This window comes from Andrographis paniculata, unplaced genomic scaffold (assembly GCF_009805555.1).
Source record: "Andrographis paniculata isolate CXL003 unplaced genomic scaffold, ASM980555v1 Contig75END, whole genome shotgun sequence".
In the NCBI taxonomy this organism is placed as follows: Eukaryota; Viridiplantae; Streptophyta; class Magnoliopsida; order Lamiales; family Acanthaceae; genus Andrographis; species Andrographis paniculata.
Genome location: NW_026137612.1, coordinates 2,889,908 through 2,908,284, shown reverse-complemented (window position 1 = coordinate 2,908,284; position 18,377 = coordinate 2,889,908). Strand labels below are relative to the sequence as shown.

The 18,377-nt window shown below is 37.0% G+C and overlaps 1 protein-coding gene across 9 annotated transcripts; it reads right to left on the bottom strand.

The window, feature by feature from the left end:
* Positions 1-7,932: 7,932 nt before the first annotated feature.
* Positions 7,933-17,530, bottom strand: LOC127266224 (sphingoid long-chain bases kinase 1-like). 9 transcript variants are annotated; one of them, XM_051296394.1, is made up of 11 exons: positions 17,224-17,303; positions 15,612-15,702; positions 15,483-15,520; positions 14,606-14,752; positions 9,691-9,814; positions 9,535-9,606; positions 9,375-9,462; positions 9,166-9,274; positions 8,763-9,068; positions 8,596-8,690; positions 7,933-8,509 (listed from the first exon to the last, which is right to left on the bottom strand). In XM_051296394.1, exons 1-10 carry the CDS (start codon positions 17,275-17,277, stop codon positions 8,598-8,600), a joined length of 1,122 nt encoding a protein of 373 aa, XP_051152351.1. In that variant the 5' UTR covers positions 17,278-17,303; the 3' UTR covers positions 7,933-8,509; positions 8,596-8,597. The 9 variants fall into 9 exon arrangements, with proteins under 9 accessions (XP_051152351.1, XP_051152353.1, XP_051152355.1 ...); XM_051296396.1 differs by having other exon boundaries at positions 8,596-8,685; XM_051296391.1 differs by lacking the exons at positions 7,933-8,509; positions 8,596-8,690; positions 8,763-9,068; ... (1 more) ...; positions 9,375-9,462; positions 9,535-9,606 and adding exons at positions 9,888-10,613; positions 10,689-10,788; positions 10,871-11,038; ... (1 more) ...; positions 12,341-13,620; positions 17,147-17,223 and having other exon boundaries at positions 9,717-9,814; positions 14,606-15,520; positions 17,300-17,530.
* Positions 17,531-18,377: the final 847 nt, after the last annotated feature.

Sequence of the window (18,377 nt, the reverse complement as noted above, 5' to 3'; positions counted from 1 at the left end):
ATGAATGAGCATGGTTCTTTGCATTGCATGATTGACACTATCTTGAGCTTTCTTTGATTGAGTCGTGTTTAAAGTTTCTTGTCCACTTTAAACGCGTACGTCACTCAGGTTCCACCTTTACGACTCCATCAAGGCACACTTTAAGAGCTTGGAAACTCTATCCATTTGTCTAGAGGTATACACGAGTGTGCGAGAGGGGGGGGAATTGTGAGAACTAACTTTCAATATACATATATTAGTTTGTTTTGGTGCAGGTATGGCTTCGTTGGATGATATCTTGGTTGCGATAAATAAGCAAAGCAAAGATATGCGAGATATTAAAGACGAGTTAGGTGGAAAGATGGATAGCATGACATCTCGTGTGGATCAGCAAGGTCGAGAGATACATGACCTACGGAGTCAAGTTGATCATGTTCGAGATGACATAGATGATGTTGTGGATGCTCGGATGAAGGCTTATGCGGAGGCCTTGTTAAGGAAGGTTGATCAAAACATGGAAAAGAAACTCGATGAGGTTTTCGATAAGGTTGCTACTCTTGAAGAAAGGGGAAGTCATAGTGATGCTAGACGTGAAGAAATCCACCTTGGCAAGCAACCTATGGGCTCAACAAGTGTTTTCCCAAATCGATCTATCCAAGTTGATGATTTTGGCGAAAGGCGTCATACTAGTCCAAGGCCTACATCTATCCAAGGCCGACGAGGAAGACGGGATGCTACCAAAGAGTTACTTGATGAATTTGACTTGGAAGAAGATATCCATAACCGAAGGAGCCGAGTTCGAGTTAATGAGGTTGATGATAACATGCAGTCCATCAAGTTCTCCATACCACCTTTCGTAGGATCGGCTGAACCTAATGAGTTTCTTGAGTGGAAAAGCAAAGTGGAGATGATGTTTGCATGTCATAATTACTCGGAGCGCAAGAAAATTCAGCTTGCTGTTGTGGAGTTTAAGGAGTATGCTCTTGTTTGGTGGGAGAAGATACAAGCTGATATTGCAAGGTCCGGAATGCCTCCGATTGAGACATGGGCAGCCCTTACTCGAGCTATGCATGCACGTTTTGTGCCCCCGCATTATCGGATGGATCTTCTTCAGAAAATTCAGTTTTTAGTCCAAGGTAGCAAGACAGTTGAGCAGTACTACAAGGAAATGGAGATGCTTATGATGCGGGCTCAGCTTGTGGAAGATGATGGAGTCACCATGTATCGGTTTCTCAAGGGGCTGAGGCGTGATATTATGATTCAAGTGGATATGTATCCTTACAATTCTACTTTGGAACTTGTCCAACTTGCTACCAAGATTGAATCGCATGGAAAGGTAGGAGTAAGTGTGAGCTTTGGAAAGACGTCACCAAATTTCAACAAGTTTGGGGGTAATACGGGACCAACAAAATCTTGGCCCAAAGGAGATGATAAGCACACGACCAAGAATGAGCCGCTTAAGGTGGTTAAGCGTGATGAACCAAGGAAAGTCAGCAAGGATGGTTCACCAAACAAAGCAAAGGAAGTCACATGCTTTAAGTGTCAAAGGAAAGGTCATTATGCCAATACATGCCCTAATGTGCGAACTGTTGTGCTTTGTGACAATGGGGACTATGTACTTTTGTCGGATGATGAGGGTGAAGATTGGGAACATGAAGTTGAGGCGAGTGAGGATGAAGCAATCCAAGAGACGGAAGAGCACGTTGAAGAGGATTCATCCGGGGACTCTCTAGTGGTTTTGCGAATGCTTGGAGCAGTTCCCAAGGAGTCAGAAAATTTTGTTGATCGGGTTAAGGAGCAACGGGAGAATTTGTTCCATTGTCGGTGTAAGATTGGTGGGAAGCGAGCGTCGATAATCATTGATAATGGAAGTTGCACCAATGTCGTAAGTTGGTATGTGGTAGACAAGCTTGGACTCCAAACTATCAAGCATCCAACTCCATACCATCTTCAATGGATGAACTCTAGTGGAGATATGAAGATCACTAGGCAAGCCAAGGTTCCTATTTCAATCGGCCCCTACAAAGAGGATGTCCTTTGTGATGTTACTCCGATGACCGCATGCCATGTGCTTCTTGGCCGACCATGGCAATCCGATAAAGGAATTATCTATGATGGCAAGACTAACAAAGTTAGATTTTATGACAAGGGCTACAAGGTAATGATTCCTTCTTTGCCATTGAAGGAGGTTCGAAAAGATCAAGAAAGCTTGCGAAAGAAGATGCAAGAGGCTGAAAGCCTTAAAAGAACTAAAGGAAAAGAAGTATCCACAGAGGAAAAGAGAGAGTCTACTGCTAAGGGTTCCAACATCCTTCTTTCACTTACCGATTTTCAGAGAGAAGTTGGTGACCTAGATCATCAAAAGGGGGGTTGTTTTATGTTGTTATGCAAAGATTTATTTCATTCTGATAAAGATAATCTACTCACTAATTTTCCCATTCCCTTTGCTAGGATGCTTGAAGAGATGAAGGATGTATACCCGGAGGAACTACCGCAAGGACTACCGCCCATTCGTGGGATAGAGCATCAAATTGACTTCGTACCCGGTGCTTCGATCCCAAATCGTCCTGCATATCGGTGCAACCCAAATGAGAATAAGGAGATTCAAAAACAAGTCCAAGAACTTCTTGAGAAGGGATGGGTTCGGGAGAGCTTATCACCATGTGCTGTTCCTGTTATCATTGTCCCCAAGAAGGATGGAACTTGGAGGATGTGTGTGGATTGCAGAGCGGTGAATGCGATTACAATTAAGTATCGACACCCAATCCCGCGCCTTGATGACTTGCTTGATGAGATCAATGGGGCGAGAATCTTCTCCAAGATTGACCTTCGGAGTGGATACCACCAGATTCGTATGCAACCCGGCGATGAGTGGAAGACGGCATTTAAAACAAAGCTAGGTTTGTACGAATGGTTGGTTATGCCATTCGGTCTAACTAATGCTCCTAGTACCTTCATGCGTTTAATGAATCATGTTCTACGTGCTTTCATTGGTAAATTTGTTGTAGTATACTTTGATGATATTCTTGTCTACAGTAAAAGTGAAAATGAACATGTGGAGCATGTGCGACTCGTCTTTCAACGGTTAAGGGAAGAACAACTCTATGCTAATTTTAAAAAGTGCATATTCCACACTAATGAAGTTGTTTTCCTTGGGTTTGTAGTTAGCGAGGATGGCTTGAAGGTTGATGAAACAAAAGTAAAGGCAATTAAAGAATGGACACCTCCAATGAATGTGGGAGAAATTAGGAGGTTTTTGGGAATGTGTGGATTTTTTCGGAGGTTCGTGCCTGGTTTTAGCTTGATCGCTGCTCCTCTCACGTCCTTGCTCAAGAAGGGAGTCCCATTTAAATGGGAGCAAGCACACCAAGAAGCGTTTGAGACATTGAAGGCAAAGCTTACTCAAGCACCAGTACTTGCGCTACCAAATTTTGAGAAGACCTTTGAGCTTGAGTGTGACGCTTCGGGCAAAGGCATGGGTGCAGTTTTGCTTCAAGAAGGTCGACCCATAGCCTATCATAGTGAGAAATTTGGAGGGGCTGCCTTGAATTACTCTACATATGACAAGGAGTTGTATGCGGTGGTACGGGCTTTAAAGACATGGCAACATTATTTGATGCCACGAGAGTTTGTGATACACACCGATCATGAGACCTTGAAGCACTTGAGGGGGCAACAACAGCTGAATCGAAGGCACGCACGATGGGTATCTTTTATTGAGTCATTTCCATACACCATCAAGTACAAAAAGGGTAAGGATAATATTGTCGCGGATGCACTCTCACGCAGGTTTTCCAAGATGGCGCATTTCATTCCTTGTGCAAAGACAAATGATGCCCATCACATCGCCAAACTATTTTTCAAGGAGATAGTACGCCTTCATGGAGTGCCAAGGTCTATTGTCTCAGATCGTGATGCAAAGTTCGTGAGTTACTTTTGGAAATCGTTGTGGCACGAAATTGGTACTAAGCTTCTTTTCTCCACATCCTATCACCCCCAAACTGACGGACAAACGGAGGCGGTAAACCGGGTGTTGGGTAATCTCCTTAGAGTTATTGTGAATTCACATAGTAAAAGTTGGGATGAATGTCTTCCTTACATTGAATTTGCATACAATAGACATATCCACACAGCCACACACATGTCACCGTTTGAAGTAGTTTATGGAATGAACCCACTAACGCCTACTGATCTTTTACCATTGCCTAGCAATGAGTTCTTAAATGTTAATGGTAGGGAACGAGCAAGACGCATAAAGGAACTTCATAAGGATGTCAAAGCAAGTCTAGAAAAATCTGCGGAGGTATATGCTAAGTACGCTAACCGCGGACGTAAAGCTGTAATATTGCATCCTGGCGATTGGGTTTGGGTTCACATGAGGAAGGAAAGGTTTCCAGCAAGACGACGTACAAAGCTATCACCCCGAGGAGATGGGCCATTTCGAGTGCTTGAAAGGATTAATGATAATGCATACCGTTTGGAACTTCCGGATGAATATGGTATTAATCCGACTTTTAATATTGCAGATTTATCACTCTATGATCGAGCCGATGAGGAAGCACAACGGTTGATGGATCAACCTTCTGAAGGGGGAGAGGATGACATGGATACGAAAAGATCGGGACTTGCAATTCCACATATTCCAATCGGACCAGTCTCGAGAGCTCGAGCGAAAGCGTGCATTGAAAAATTGCAAGGCCTAATAAAGAAATTAGAGAATTGGAGCCCAACCAACGGACTATGTTACAACATGCGAGGACTTGATGGAAAGCCTAGGGCGAGTGCCGTGGTTGTAAAGGTTACATTGGAGCTTGCAACGCCTCAACCGGAAAACTAACGGAAAAGTTGTGCAAACCTAGGAGTTTGCTAAAATAGAGGGTTTAATAGGTAATTATATAAACCTAGGTTGCACATGCTTAAGTGGGGGGGGACCATCTATTGGGACCACTTATACATATACATATACAATAAGCTCTCTCACATGCCTCTCACATGCAAGAGGGGACCATTAGCTAGGTGTCAATCAATGAGAGGTTACTTAGTTATACTAAACCTATCCCACATTGGAAAATCACTCCACTTGCCCCTTCCCCCACTCCTATAAATAGGACTCTTAAGGTGCTTTGTAAAACACACCAAACAAGAATATTTTTGTGAATATTTGATCTTTTATGATCATTTCCTTTTATGGAAAGTTATGCTTGATAGCAATACTTTCTCTTTTAGTCTAATATTTCATGGAATGCAATTCCATTGCATGCTCCATGGGGTTTAGTTCAAAAATTCGGGTTTGAGTATAAAGCCTCAAGTTCGTGGCATTTGGGGAAGATGGAAGAGCTCTCCAAAGTGTCGACCGAGGTGGTGCCTTCGTGGAGGATGGTTCGATGCTAGAAGGGTATCGGGTCGTTCTTACGTTAGTACTTACTTAGGTTTGCTTCTCTTTCAATTATCCTCTTTCTCGCTTTATTCGTTTCCGCTTAGTTAATTTGTTGTTTTCTTTCTTAGTTAGTTCCGCTTAGTTAGTTTAATTCCGTGTCTTGTGTAGTTGATCAATTCGGTCCATGACAGGTTACTCGATAGTTTTTTAAACTAAGTCGTGGAAGGTAACCTAAGGATCCATTATGGTGACCCAAGGGAGAAGAGATGGAACTCTCTACATGACGAAAAGCATGGAATACAGAATCAGTTCCGTGACCATAAATAATGACACAAATTTATGGTATTCTCGTCTCAGACACATGAGCGAAAAAAGGATAAGGGAGCTCATTTCAAAGGGAAGATTGGCAGATCTCAAGTCCATTGATATTGGAGTATACGAGGACTGTATCTTTGGGAAGCAATGAAAGGTGGGGTTCTCAAAGGGTGGGAGAGACCTGGAAAAGGAAAAGTTGGAGTTGGTTCATACGGACCTGCGGGAACCAACTTTTGTATCGACCCTTGGAGCTCACAGTACTACACCGCGGTCATTGACGATGTACAAGGGAGGTATGGGTATATTTCCTTAAGTGTAAATACGATGCTTTTGATACCTTTAGGAGGTGAAAAGCACGTGCAGTGGGAGTAGTGAGCCGATTTATGAGCAATCCTGAAAGACAGCCTAAGGTGTTGACGTTAGATGAATTGAGGTTGTGTTCAACCTCAAGTGGCCTTGATGAGTGAAGAAGAAGGCTTGGCGCTGTTGTTGCCGGTGAAGTAAAATGTTGAAGTGAAAGATGACATCAGTCTTCAAGTATGAGATTGTTGGGATATGAAACTTGATTATATCCTAAAATCTAAGGATATGATTTAGATATTATATTTTATATTTTAGAGAAATGATTTGGATATTATTGACATAGGCTTAGCCTATAAAAATATCAATGTATTTTCACTTTAACAGGTGTCTGCGTACTTTATAGTAAAATATCAATGTATTATTACTTTAACAGGTGTCTGGGTAATCAAATTCTTGTATTCTTTTATCTTTTTTGTCTCATCTTGATTTACTGGAATTTCCGTAACAATTTCTTTCAATTATTTTTCAATTTTTGACATGATATGGATTGTGCTTAATTATCTTTTATTTATATTAATTTTGAATTTAGATTGGAACATGAACACTTGATTTATGATTCGTACTTCTATTATGTAATTTTATATTTTTTATTGTATTTTTTATTTTTAAGATATTCCATAAACTTTTTTTTTTCTCTATTGCAAATTCATGATAGAAGAGAAATAATAATAATAATAATAATAATAATAATAATAATAATAATAATAATCTTTCTTTCTCGCTAATACATATAAATTTTGTACAAATTTATTTTAATTTTTAATATAATACCAATTATGAATAATTATGTTTAATCCAATTTAAATTTGAATTAAATTATGAATTTTTTTATAATTGATTTTCAAATCACATTAGTTAATATTCTATGTTTATTTTTGTTATAAATTTGAATTTATATTCAAATATAAATTTTTTTGAAATTTTATTTTTTATGATTTACGTTACTTTAATATTTGATTTTATTTTGGTTACTTTATTTTTAGTATATTGTTTATACTCCCTTCACTACAAAAAAACTGCATTTTAGTCACGGAATTTTGTGAGTAATCATGAAAAATCCGTGAGTAAATTGATTAGTCATAGAATTACTCGCAGAATTTCGTCCGTAAGTAATCTGTTAGTAAATGCCTCGTAAGTAATTCCTGACAAGAAAAATCCATGAATAATTCCGTAAGTAAACTACTCACGAAATTACTCACGAAATTCTGTCCGTGAGAAATTTACTCATGTACTTAATCACGGACTTTGTCTGTAAGTAAATTTACTCATATAACAAATTTTGTGAGTAGTTCTGTAAGTAAAAATCAACAAAACTCTTTTACTTGTGACGGAATGTTTCATGAGTAATTCCGTGAGTCATTTACTCACTGAATTACTTACTGAATTTTCCCTTGCAACATATCAACATGATTTTTGAGACGGAATAATTTTCGTGAGTAATTCCGTGAGTAATTTTTTCTACCCAAAAAAATTATATTTCAATTTATCCATAACAGTCCTAAATCATATATTACGACAACACAAATCCGAACCACAAAGTAAATCATTCCAAGCCAAATATCCAATAAACAAAATACGATCAAATCACACGATGTTTATAACCATAGTTCCATAATCGATGGATACCACAAAAAAGAAGTAAACATAACCGTATATTTGATATGATAAATCTATAAATCCGTAAATATTTATATTTGAATTTATCCATAACAGTCCCAAATCATTTACTACGACGAAACAAATCCAAACCACAAACTAAACAATTCTAAACCATCCAATAAACAAAATACGATCAAATCACACGATATTTATAACAATAGTTCCATAATCGATGGATACCACAAAAAATAGTAAACATAACCTTATATTTGAAATAGTAAATCTGTAAATCCGTAAAACTTTATATTTCAATTTATCCATACCAGTCCCAAATCATATAATGACAACACAAATCCAAATCACAAATTAAATCATACCACAAGCCAAATATCCAATAAACAAAATACGATCAAATCACACGATGTTTAAAACCATAGTTCCATAATCGATGGATACCACAAAAAAGAAGTAAACATAACCGTATATTTGAAATAGTAAATCCGTAAAATATTAAAGTTCAAATACTTGGTACAAAAATCAACAAACAGGTGGCGCACCTGAATCGCCGTCGGGGTCGCAACGGTCTGGTCGGGCATTCATCCTCTCAAGTTGTTGCATGATCGTTAGGGCGTAATTTTCAAAACGATCAAATTGTTCCTCCAAGCGCACTAGCCAGTCATCATTCGTAGAAGTGCTAGGTGTACGACCATCACTAGTGAATAAGTTACAGTACGGTGGCACTGTCGATGCTAGCGATCCAAGCCCAAATATCCTCTTCTTCTTATCCCGATGCACCAAGGAAAGTAAGGCATCATCACGGTTATACTGTGTATCGCCAAATTGAGACATACCTTCCTCGATGACATCCATGCCTTCCTAGAAATTGTAAAGAAAATATATTGCATATATATAGTTTGTATTAAGTGAACAATATTTAGTAAAATATCAATTGATTGACTTACTATTAGTCGGGCTGCCTTCGTACTGCAATAATTCTTTCCATCGTGGTGCCTCGTATGCGTCCACTCATATGTGTCTCATTTCTCGAAACCCTACTCTTATATTTGTATGGTCTTTAAATACAATAGTTTAAAAATATTCACAATTAATATGTAAAATACAAATTTACCATTTTCTGTGAAGTCTCCATGAATGATCGAGACCCGCCGGTGTGCGTGGCCTCAGCAGGACCGCTCGGATTACCGCCTCGTCTGTTAGATTTTGCTGTCACCGACTTCTTAATGGCATTCAAGGAGGTCCATTCCTCCTTCCATTTCTGGAGCACAATGGCGGGAACTCTTTTGCTGAGCTTTTCTTTTCCCAAATGAATTTCATGGCGTATTTCATACAACCAGTGGTTGTATGTTTCACAGGCCTTTTGATTATAGTAAGAGTGCACAACCTCATGGTGTTCGGGTTTCCACTTAATGTATTTCTGCAAACAATAAATTTAATCATTATAAATTAGCATAAAATTTGATGGGTAAATATATGTCCTTCATTACAACATAATAAGCGTGCTTTAATTGTACCTTCATTTCCTCTTCGTAGAACTGTTGTGTCACTAGCGGTACATGTGTCCACGTGTAGCCCTCGGGGGTAATTTTTGTTGTGAATATCGGACGTAATTTCCGTGTGGCACTACTCGGCCAAAAAATGTTGTATGTAATTTATAGCTACAAATTAAGAAATTATTGGTAACTTGATTGTAGAATTACACATAAACATTGTAGGCACATACCTACCATCTGGGCGCACCTCAATCTCAATTAAACCGTCATTGTCATGGCTCCCTACCGCAGACTGTTCAGACCCAGAATTGCCAACTCCTATTTTCAAGAGTTTTAGTCTACCTATTTTAAAATAATACTACAACAGTGAGTAGTACAATGCATTCTAACCTGATGTATCACCTTGGGTGGTCCCACGTGAAATAACCGTTGTTGTATCTGCTGATGTTGATGTCGTGGCACCTGCAGTGAAATTATTAACTGATATTAGTGAAAGGTTTGTTGTACAAGGATTTAATATACATTCAAAATACTAAATCTACATACCAGTAGATGTACTTGTCACGTCCTCAACCCGCTCCTCCTCCACAGCCTGCTGCAAGCGCATGGCGGATCGAGCAAGCTGACGAATTCGCTGCTGGCGTAACATCTTCTCTTCTTCTTGAGACATCTGCATTATAGAAGACATGTAGTTAATTTATAATATATTAGTAAAGTAAAAAGTTATTAATGTTTTGGAGGACCTATTCAGCAGACACATCATAATCGGAACTTGTTGGACTGAGCTGATTAAGTTCCGATGTAGAAAAAGTTTCAAAGAATATTTCTTCGTCATCCGTATCTGAACCGTCTGAATTGTCTATTGGTATACCACTCCCACCATCTGTTGATGCCAAGTAAAGTTGCTCCCCTTCTGTGGGTGTTTTAATAGTGCAAGGTTCCACCACCGCATTTTGGTATGTGTCAACTTCTTCCTGACTTTCCACGATCTCGCCACTCATATCGATCCAACCCCGGGGTCTGACTCGACATACTGCCAACCAATTAGCCTTGTCCTTTTTCATACTTGGGAATGGAAGATAACATACCTGTGTCGCTTGTATTGCAAGTATGAACGGTTCATAAGTATGGAGTTTTTTCTTTTTATTGACCTCCACCAAATTGTATCTTCCATGCTTCTTCGTTCCAACACCGGAAGTTGGATCATACCACTCGCAATTAAAGATAGTACATCGCTTGATCGGTAGTCCTGGAAATTCAATCTCCAAAATTTCTTGAATATGACCGTAGTACTCTAAACCCCCACCATCAACACAAACTCCGCTATTGTATGAAGCCTTCTTTGCACCGTACTTTTCGGTGTAGAAACGATGACCATTAATGAAACACTTATTATAACTAGTGACCTCCACCAACGGCCCGTGTGAAATGTCTTTATAAATTTTTGGAATGTTGTCTTGTTCAGTAACCTGCAATGTATGATAGATTATATTACACTGATTGTTTAAGATGAGGTTAGAGCGACGTAATGGTAGAACACACACGTATTGGGCAAACCAGGAGGTGAAATTCCTTTGTAAGTGCGAGGCAACCTCGATGTCTGATATTAAAGGATGTTCTCGCTTCAACGTCTCTTCGAAGATCCTAAATTTGTAAAGTCATAAATCAGATTTTTAACGGTAGTTCTATTGAATACCTTAATATTTTTAAGCGTACATAAACTTACGAGATGAAGGTATCACATTCGGGAACATTGAGTAGAAAGTATGCTTGTATTGCTTGCCTTTCATGAGGCAACAAATACCACTTCTTCGGCTTGCCTTGCAAGCGGCAAGGATGTGAGAATACTTTTATCTCAATATCTGAAGTTAATCTCGGTCCTCCATCATCCTGTCTAGGCACATTCCTTCCACGTGTGAACACATGTTGTTCGAAGTAATGAGAGCAAAAAAAACTAGCCTCCCGATTTAGGAAAGAATTGACAATGGAGCCTTCAACTTGTGCCTTATTATTCAACATATGCTTCAAACGATATATAAATTTGCATCCATTTGAAAAAGTTGTTTTATTTATTTGCTACAATTGTATAGGTCTTTTCAACTTACTCTAAGGATCGAGATATTACCTCTCAAAAGGATACATCCAACGAAATTGAACTGGGCCTGCTATTCTTGTCTCATAAGGCAAATGTACCGGCAGATGTTCCATACTGTTGAAAAACCCGGGTACAAATATTGTCTCCAACTTGCAAAGAATGACAGGAATCTCAGCTTCTAGAAGTTCCATATCTTTCAATGAAACTACCTTTGATGTTAGGCGTCTGAAAAAGTTACTCAACTCTGTAATGGCTTCCCAAATCTTTTTTGGCAATAATTCTCGAAAGCCAATCGGAATCAGACGTTGCATGAATACATGACAATCGTGGCTTTTCATGCCAAACATCTGATATTTGCTCATGTTGACACATTGTCCCAAGTTGGACATATATCCATCAGGCATCTTCAATTGTTCAACCCAAGTTAGAAACTCTTTTTTACGCATGTTATCCAATGTATATGCAGCAACAGGATAGCATTGTCTAATGTTGTCAAATTCTAGCTCTTTTCTATCACAAAACTCAGTCATATCTGCCGTGCCTTAGTATTATCTTTAGTCTTACCCTTCACGTCCATCACCGTATTGAAAATATTTTCAAAAACATTTTTCTCAACGTGCATCACGTCAATATTGTGATGGATCAGCAAGTTAGACCAGTATGGAAGGTCCCAAAATATACTTCTTTTCCGCCACCCACACACCTGCGAAAGCCTTCTATTTAAATTTTCGCTTCTGGCTCGGTTACTTTTAGGAAACCGTACTGATCAATCTCTCTAATTTGCTCTTCACCGGATTTTACACGTGGATGAGGTATCCTTTCTACATTCCCCTTCTTGAACCTCTTCCTGTCCGATCGTAAGGATGGTCGTTTGGAAGAAACCAGCGTTGTGTATCAAACCAGGATTGCTTACATCCTTTCGGTAGATAAAAAGTTTTTGTTTGATCTTGACATATTGGACATGTTGTTTTTCCGGAAGTACCCCATCCAGACATCATAGAGTATGCTGGTAGATCTCCTATATATGAAAATATATAGATTCAATATATATCATGTTATTTTTGCAAATGAATAAGACATAATTACTGAAAATATGCTTACCTATAGTCCACAACAACACAACCTTCAAAATGAAGTTTTCCTTCCGAGAGAAATCAAATGTTCCAATCCCATTGATCCACAAAGTCTTCAATTCTTCAATCAACGATTACAAGTAAATATCGATCTTCTGTTTCGGGTTCGCCCCCCCAGGCACCACAAGAGATAGAAATAAGTACTCGTCTTTCAAACACATATTAGGAGGGAGGTTATATTGTGTCACAATGACAGGCCAACATGAGTATTGTCTTCCCGACTGGCCAAATGGTTGAAATCCATCTGTGCAAAGTCCTAATCGAACATTTCTTGGCTCAACTCCAAATGAAGGGTATTTCGCATCTAAAATTTTCCACGCCGCTGAGTCACATGGGTGGCACATATCATCGGCGTTCGCATGTCGATGACCTGCATGCCAACACATATATGATGCTGTCTGAGAGGACACGTACAACCTCTTAAGCCTCGGTGTGATTGGGAGATAAAACATATATCTGATAGGCACCATTTTCCCGTTCTTTTCTATATACCGTGATTTTCCACATATCTTACATTGAACCAACTCTACATCCTCCTTCCAGTATAGCATACAACCAAATGGACAACAATCTATCTTCTCACACGGTAAGCCTAATCCCTCAATCAATTTTTTGTTTCATAGAAGCTTTTTACGAAACAGTTGCCCTCGGGCATCACATCATGCATAAGCTGGCACTGGACATCAAACCATCTTTCAGACAAATTGAAGTCAGCCTTAATATTCAACATTCTTGCCACAGCAGACAACAACGTTGCCTTCGTACAACCAGGCCATAGTTCCTGATCGGCTGCCTGAAGGAGTTCATACAGCTTTTTATCTTTTGGGTTAGGTTGTTCATCCTGCACTACGTGTGCCTCAAATGTGGGCCCTCCGGCATCCATCACCATTTGAGTATAATCCCCCATCCTTGGATCAACTATATTTTCAACTTTCGATGGTTCATATTGTTGTGAGCTACCACTTCCATCATGTTTCTCACCATGACATGTCCATCTATCGTACTTTGGTACAAAACCTCTAGAGTACAGATGATATTTGACATCATCTACTGCTAGAAACCTGATATTCTTACAACGCTTGCACAGACAACGTATAGTATTGTCAATCTTATCAATATCTGGGTTGTTCATGCAGTAATTCAAAAATTCGTTAACCCCATTAGTAAAGTTTCTGTTTAGAATACCATTGTGCATCCTGTCATACATCCAAGCTCGTCCTAGAGCTGTCATGTCTAACTTACTCGCCTCTGAAATAATATTTATTGCATAAGTAAAAATTCTTCATCGATGACAATCAACCATTGAAATCTCCAACAATAATTTAAATATAGGCATAAAACTACTTGCACAATCACAACAATAACCTACTTCTTAAGATTATAATATATCATCATCAGTTTAGAAAATAAAAATAAAAATTGTTAGACCTTTAAATTAAAAACACAAAAACAGTCAAACTGAATCAGCAGAAACAAAATCATGTTGTGAAAGAAGAATAATATACCAGTCGAAGATAGCCATTTCATGAGGGAACAATAAAAGGTTGTTATAGTGATTATGACAATAACCTGGCAAAGCAATTACTATGACCGGTGTAATAACAACTGAGTAGTATAAATTTGAGAGGTGCAGTTAAATGAACTAGTTTTTTCAAGAGAAACAATGCTTCTGAAGGAAAATCATGCTAAAGCTATGCGAAGAAATGCTCATTGAATTAGAGGGTGTGGTAAACCACATATTCATTACATATTATAAAATATTTAAAAGTGTTTATAAGTAATCCCAAAACAATTGTAGGAACTTACAGGCTCCTCAAGAAAACACTAAAATCAATGGAATAACTTGGAAAATAATCAGCCTAGAGGAAGAGATACACAACTTTGTGAATGTTTATCTAGATGTAGCAGCACTTGTAAGACTGCATAAACACTCTTGGTGGCAAAGACAGACAGAAAATAATCTCATCATTTAATTTAATAAAGGCATAAAACTCGAATCCTGAGTAACTAGAACATAGCCTGCACACAATTAATCTTCAACACCAGACACATGTGGAAGTACAACTGCCACTTCTTAATAGGATGACTACATCCAGACATCACATTCTACATGCGTAATCTCCAATACAATATATATATGTATATATATATGTACAGTTAAAATTGCCCTGGTGAGTAATTCAATAATATTGAAATAAGGCAAAACAAAGTAAGCTAAAACAAATAAAACTACCTTAACTATTGCTATTGCCGTAGATACCGGATTTCTGACCCCAAGAACAGTCCAGACTAAAGAATTATCAGAACCAGCAGGTATGATTCCAATTGGGATTAAAATAGCCTTTTTCTGGTTGTCTCTACTAAGTAAACCATTCAGAACCTACATTGTGGAGGTAATAAAACAAAATAATGAAATTCACCAACTTCCTCCAAAGGTGCAGCATGAACCATAATCAGAGCCAGAAGTAATTTCATTCTTACATGCAATTAAAGAAACATTTAAGATATATTATATCTATACAGCCTGACCATTAAAAACATATTATTCAAATACCCCAACAAATGAGATATTTCAAAATGTAATAAAAAGAAAGCATCACATCCAATCATGCTGAAAAAACAAGAATTTTAGGTACAAACAACATTTAATAGGCAAAAAATTCTTTCCAAAAAATCAATAATAATAATAATAATAATAAAACAATAATGATAAATAGGAAAAGATTTTTTTGGCAGGTAGATGGAAATCATATATCCTGTCTCATGAGGTCCAAAAGACTTGAAGCTCCTACCTAAACATTTTAAAACAAAATAGACAACAACAGAAACATCAAATTAATGATTTAGATTAGCAATTATAGTATATAAATCTCGTGTGTAATACCCATCCATTACCAACTTAATTAAAATGGAATGACTTAAATTTCAGAAGATAATAATGTTTATATTGCAATTTGGATATTCAATAATGTTCTTCAACTCTTGTTGTGAAATTTCACTGGGTTGACAAAAAACGTTTATAAATATAACATTAAATACACTAGATAAGAGTTCCTTACAACAACCAGAATAAAGATGCACATGGAAGAAAAACAGTGACATATACAGACCTCATTTAAAATACCATCACCTCTTACACATATAATACCTGCAAGGATAGCAAATCACAGAGGCAATGGTTTAATGAATTAAGAAAACGGTATGAAATAGTTTCCAAAAGGCACAAAAGAAATACGTACCATCAGGAGAAGTACTGAAATCAACACTGGCTGCAAGTTTCCTAGCATGACCAGCAGATGTTTTGACAACCTCTAACTCAAATCCTGCAAGCTGCTCACCATATCACAAGAACAGTACTATCAGATCCTATCACAGATGAAGATATTGAAGCCAGAATGCCAGATGTATAGCTATGACATCCAACCAGAGTAGTTAAAATGACTTTGAATCGCATCCATGATAAGGTCCTAAGAAGCCACCAAAAAACTTCAAATATAATTGAGTCATACCTATGATCAGGCAACATACTAATCTGTAAAACTTAATTTGATTTTAAGATTTTGTCATCACCATAAAAGGTTTACAAGTATTATCGATGCCACGCGGAGCATATTTTAGAACATACTCAATTACATAGATTACACAAAATTGGCAAAACACCAGAACCCATTCAAGACATAGAAAAGAACCTGTGTGTGGCTACTTTATTAACGGCTGCAGTATGATTGCATAATAAAATATCTGTACATAATAAAAATAATCAAACATATATAACCCTAATTGAAATCCAAAATATATAACTTTTTACTATGTTGATAATGAGCATAATCCAAACTTACAAAACCTAGAATGCAACTTCCTCTCAACATCTCAAAAGGTTTTAGAATATCAGTTATGCCCGCCAATTTAAACTACGATACCAAGGTACACCATGTGGCTAACATACTCACACGATCATGTCTGTCTTGCAATCTCACATAATTGGGTTAGTGGTGAGATCACGATCCTGTTCCTCAAGACATCTAAAAACCTACGACCCAACAAAAGTAAAATAACAGCACACTTGTTAAGAAGTAAGCTATACATCAACTAAAAACTGTACAAACTTATGCAGACAGATGATCTCAGAGAACCTCACCATTGTTATCCATTCTTTAATCCTCAAATTCAATGGATATATTAGAAAATAAAATCTCAGAATTGACCGGACACTAAAAGGCCAAGAAAATGCACGAAGTGGTGAACAACACCAGAGCCCCATCTCCACTAGGTATAACATCAACAGCCTATCTGCAGGATAAGATCATATTTACAAGTAGAACCTAAGGCCTAAATGTCTAAAACATCGAGTCTTGCACGGTGGACAGCCCCTGGATAGACTGTCAACTATGTTTCAGAAAGTAGTGGAAATGAACAAGATCACACTACAATTCTCTTTGTTTATGGAAGCAATCCTACATTGTCCATATCATTCGACTATGACTATTACCACCACCTAGCAGAAGGATTCATTGGTGTACCATGACTCTCATTACAAGGAATTACATCCAATGCGAGTAATTCCAAAAACTGTAGTGTTGAATAGCTCACATTCAATCTTTAAGTGTATAGCAACATAACAATTTCAGCCTAGTGTTAGATTAAGTAACAGAGCCAATCTGGAGGTGTCTAGCTAAGGCCAAGAACTAGTCCAAGCAATATTTTAACAAACATAATCCACAAAACACAAATTTAGAAAAGTAAATAAATAAATAATCTAGAAAACCTTACTTACTCTGAATTAAAAAATGCGCAGTGGAAATTAGCAGCAGGAACAAATCAGATGAATGAGGAGAGATTAGAAATTAAAACCTGCAGAAAAAGGCGTGAAAGCGAGTGTGAAGGAGGTTTAGGTTGATCAACCATTAAATAATATAAAAACTATTACATATATATATCTTTCACTCATCAGTGGTGCTTCCAGACAGAATCTAAGAGCCATCGCCGCTGAAGACTACTGCCTGGCGTTCAAAGCACCACCACCGCCGTCGTCCTTCTCCACCGTCGCTATCAAATGCCAAAAATCAACCGCAGCAGTGTAGAGTGATGTATAGCACGCAAAGATTGAGAACGGGTAGGTTAAGACTTGCTCAATCAGCTTTGAAGAATCGCCGATTTCATATTGCAGTCCCGATTTGAACCGGAACTGCAATTGAACCGAGATAATAAGTATTAATTTTTTATAAAATTAAAATAATATTAACATTAATAAAAATACATATTTATTAAATATTTATATTTTAAATTTTATAAATTTGATTAAATAATTATATTTAATTAAAATTATATTATTATTTAATACACTAATATTTTTTATAATTAATTTGTAATTTAAAATTATTATTTTAATTATTTTTATATAGAGTAATAATTTAATTAATTAATTATTATTTAATAATTTTTAAAGAATAAATAAATAATAAATATATATCTAAATAAAATTAAAATTGAAATTAATTATTTTTAAATAAAATTTAAATTTAAGAAAAGGAAAATAAAAAATATATTAAAAATAATTACTCACGGAATTTAATTCCATGGGTTATTCCATCGTTAATTACTCACAAAGCTATATTTTGTGAATAATTACGTGAGTAAATATTTTATTCCGTATGTATTATAGATGGAATGAAATTCCGTTTGTAATTTCATCCTTAATTACTCACATGAGAAACTTTGTAAGTAATTTTGTTCCTAATTACTCACAAAATTATTTTCGTAGTAATTTCATGAGTAACCAAGACATATTACTCATGGAAATAATTCCGTGAATAATTTCCGTGAGTAATTTGCTCTTTTCTTGTAGTGCTTAGTTCCGGCTACGGGTCTCTTTTGTTGTACTTTTGAAAATTTAGGAGAAATATAATAAATACATAATTATGAATATATTAGTAAAAATAATTATTGTATAATAAAAATAATTTTAAATTAAAATTAAAATAACTAATTAGTCTAATTAAAATTTT

Bases quoted from the DNA above. Each gene is read 5' to 3' on its own strand.
- LOC127266224 (XM_051296390.1), bottom strand. From the start codon at position 11,769: ATGACTGAGTTTTGTGATAGAAAAGAGCTAGAATTTGACAACATTAGA. The intron at 11,039-11,269 runs GTAATATCTCGA...GAATGTGCCTAG, and splicing joins TGGATGTATCCTTTTGAGAG to ACAGGATGATGGAGGACCGA. The intron at 10,789-10,870 runs GTAAGTTTATGT...TTACAAATTTAG, and splicing joins GAATGTGATACCTTCATCTC to GATCTTCGAAGAGACGTTGA.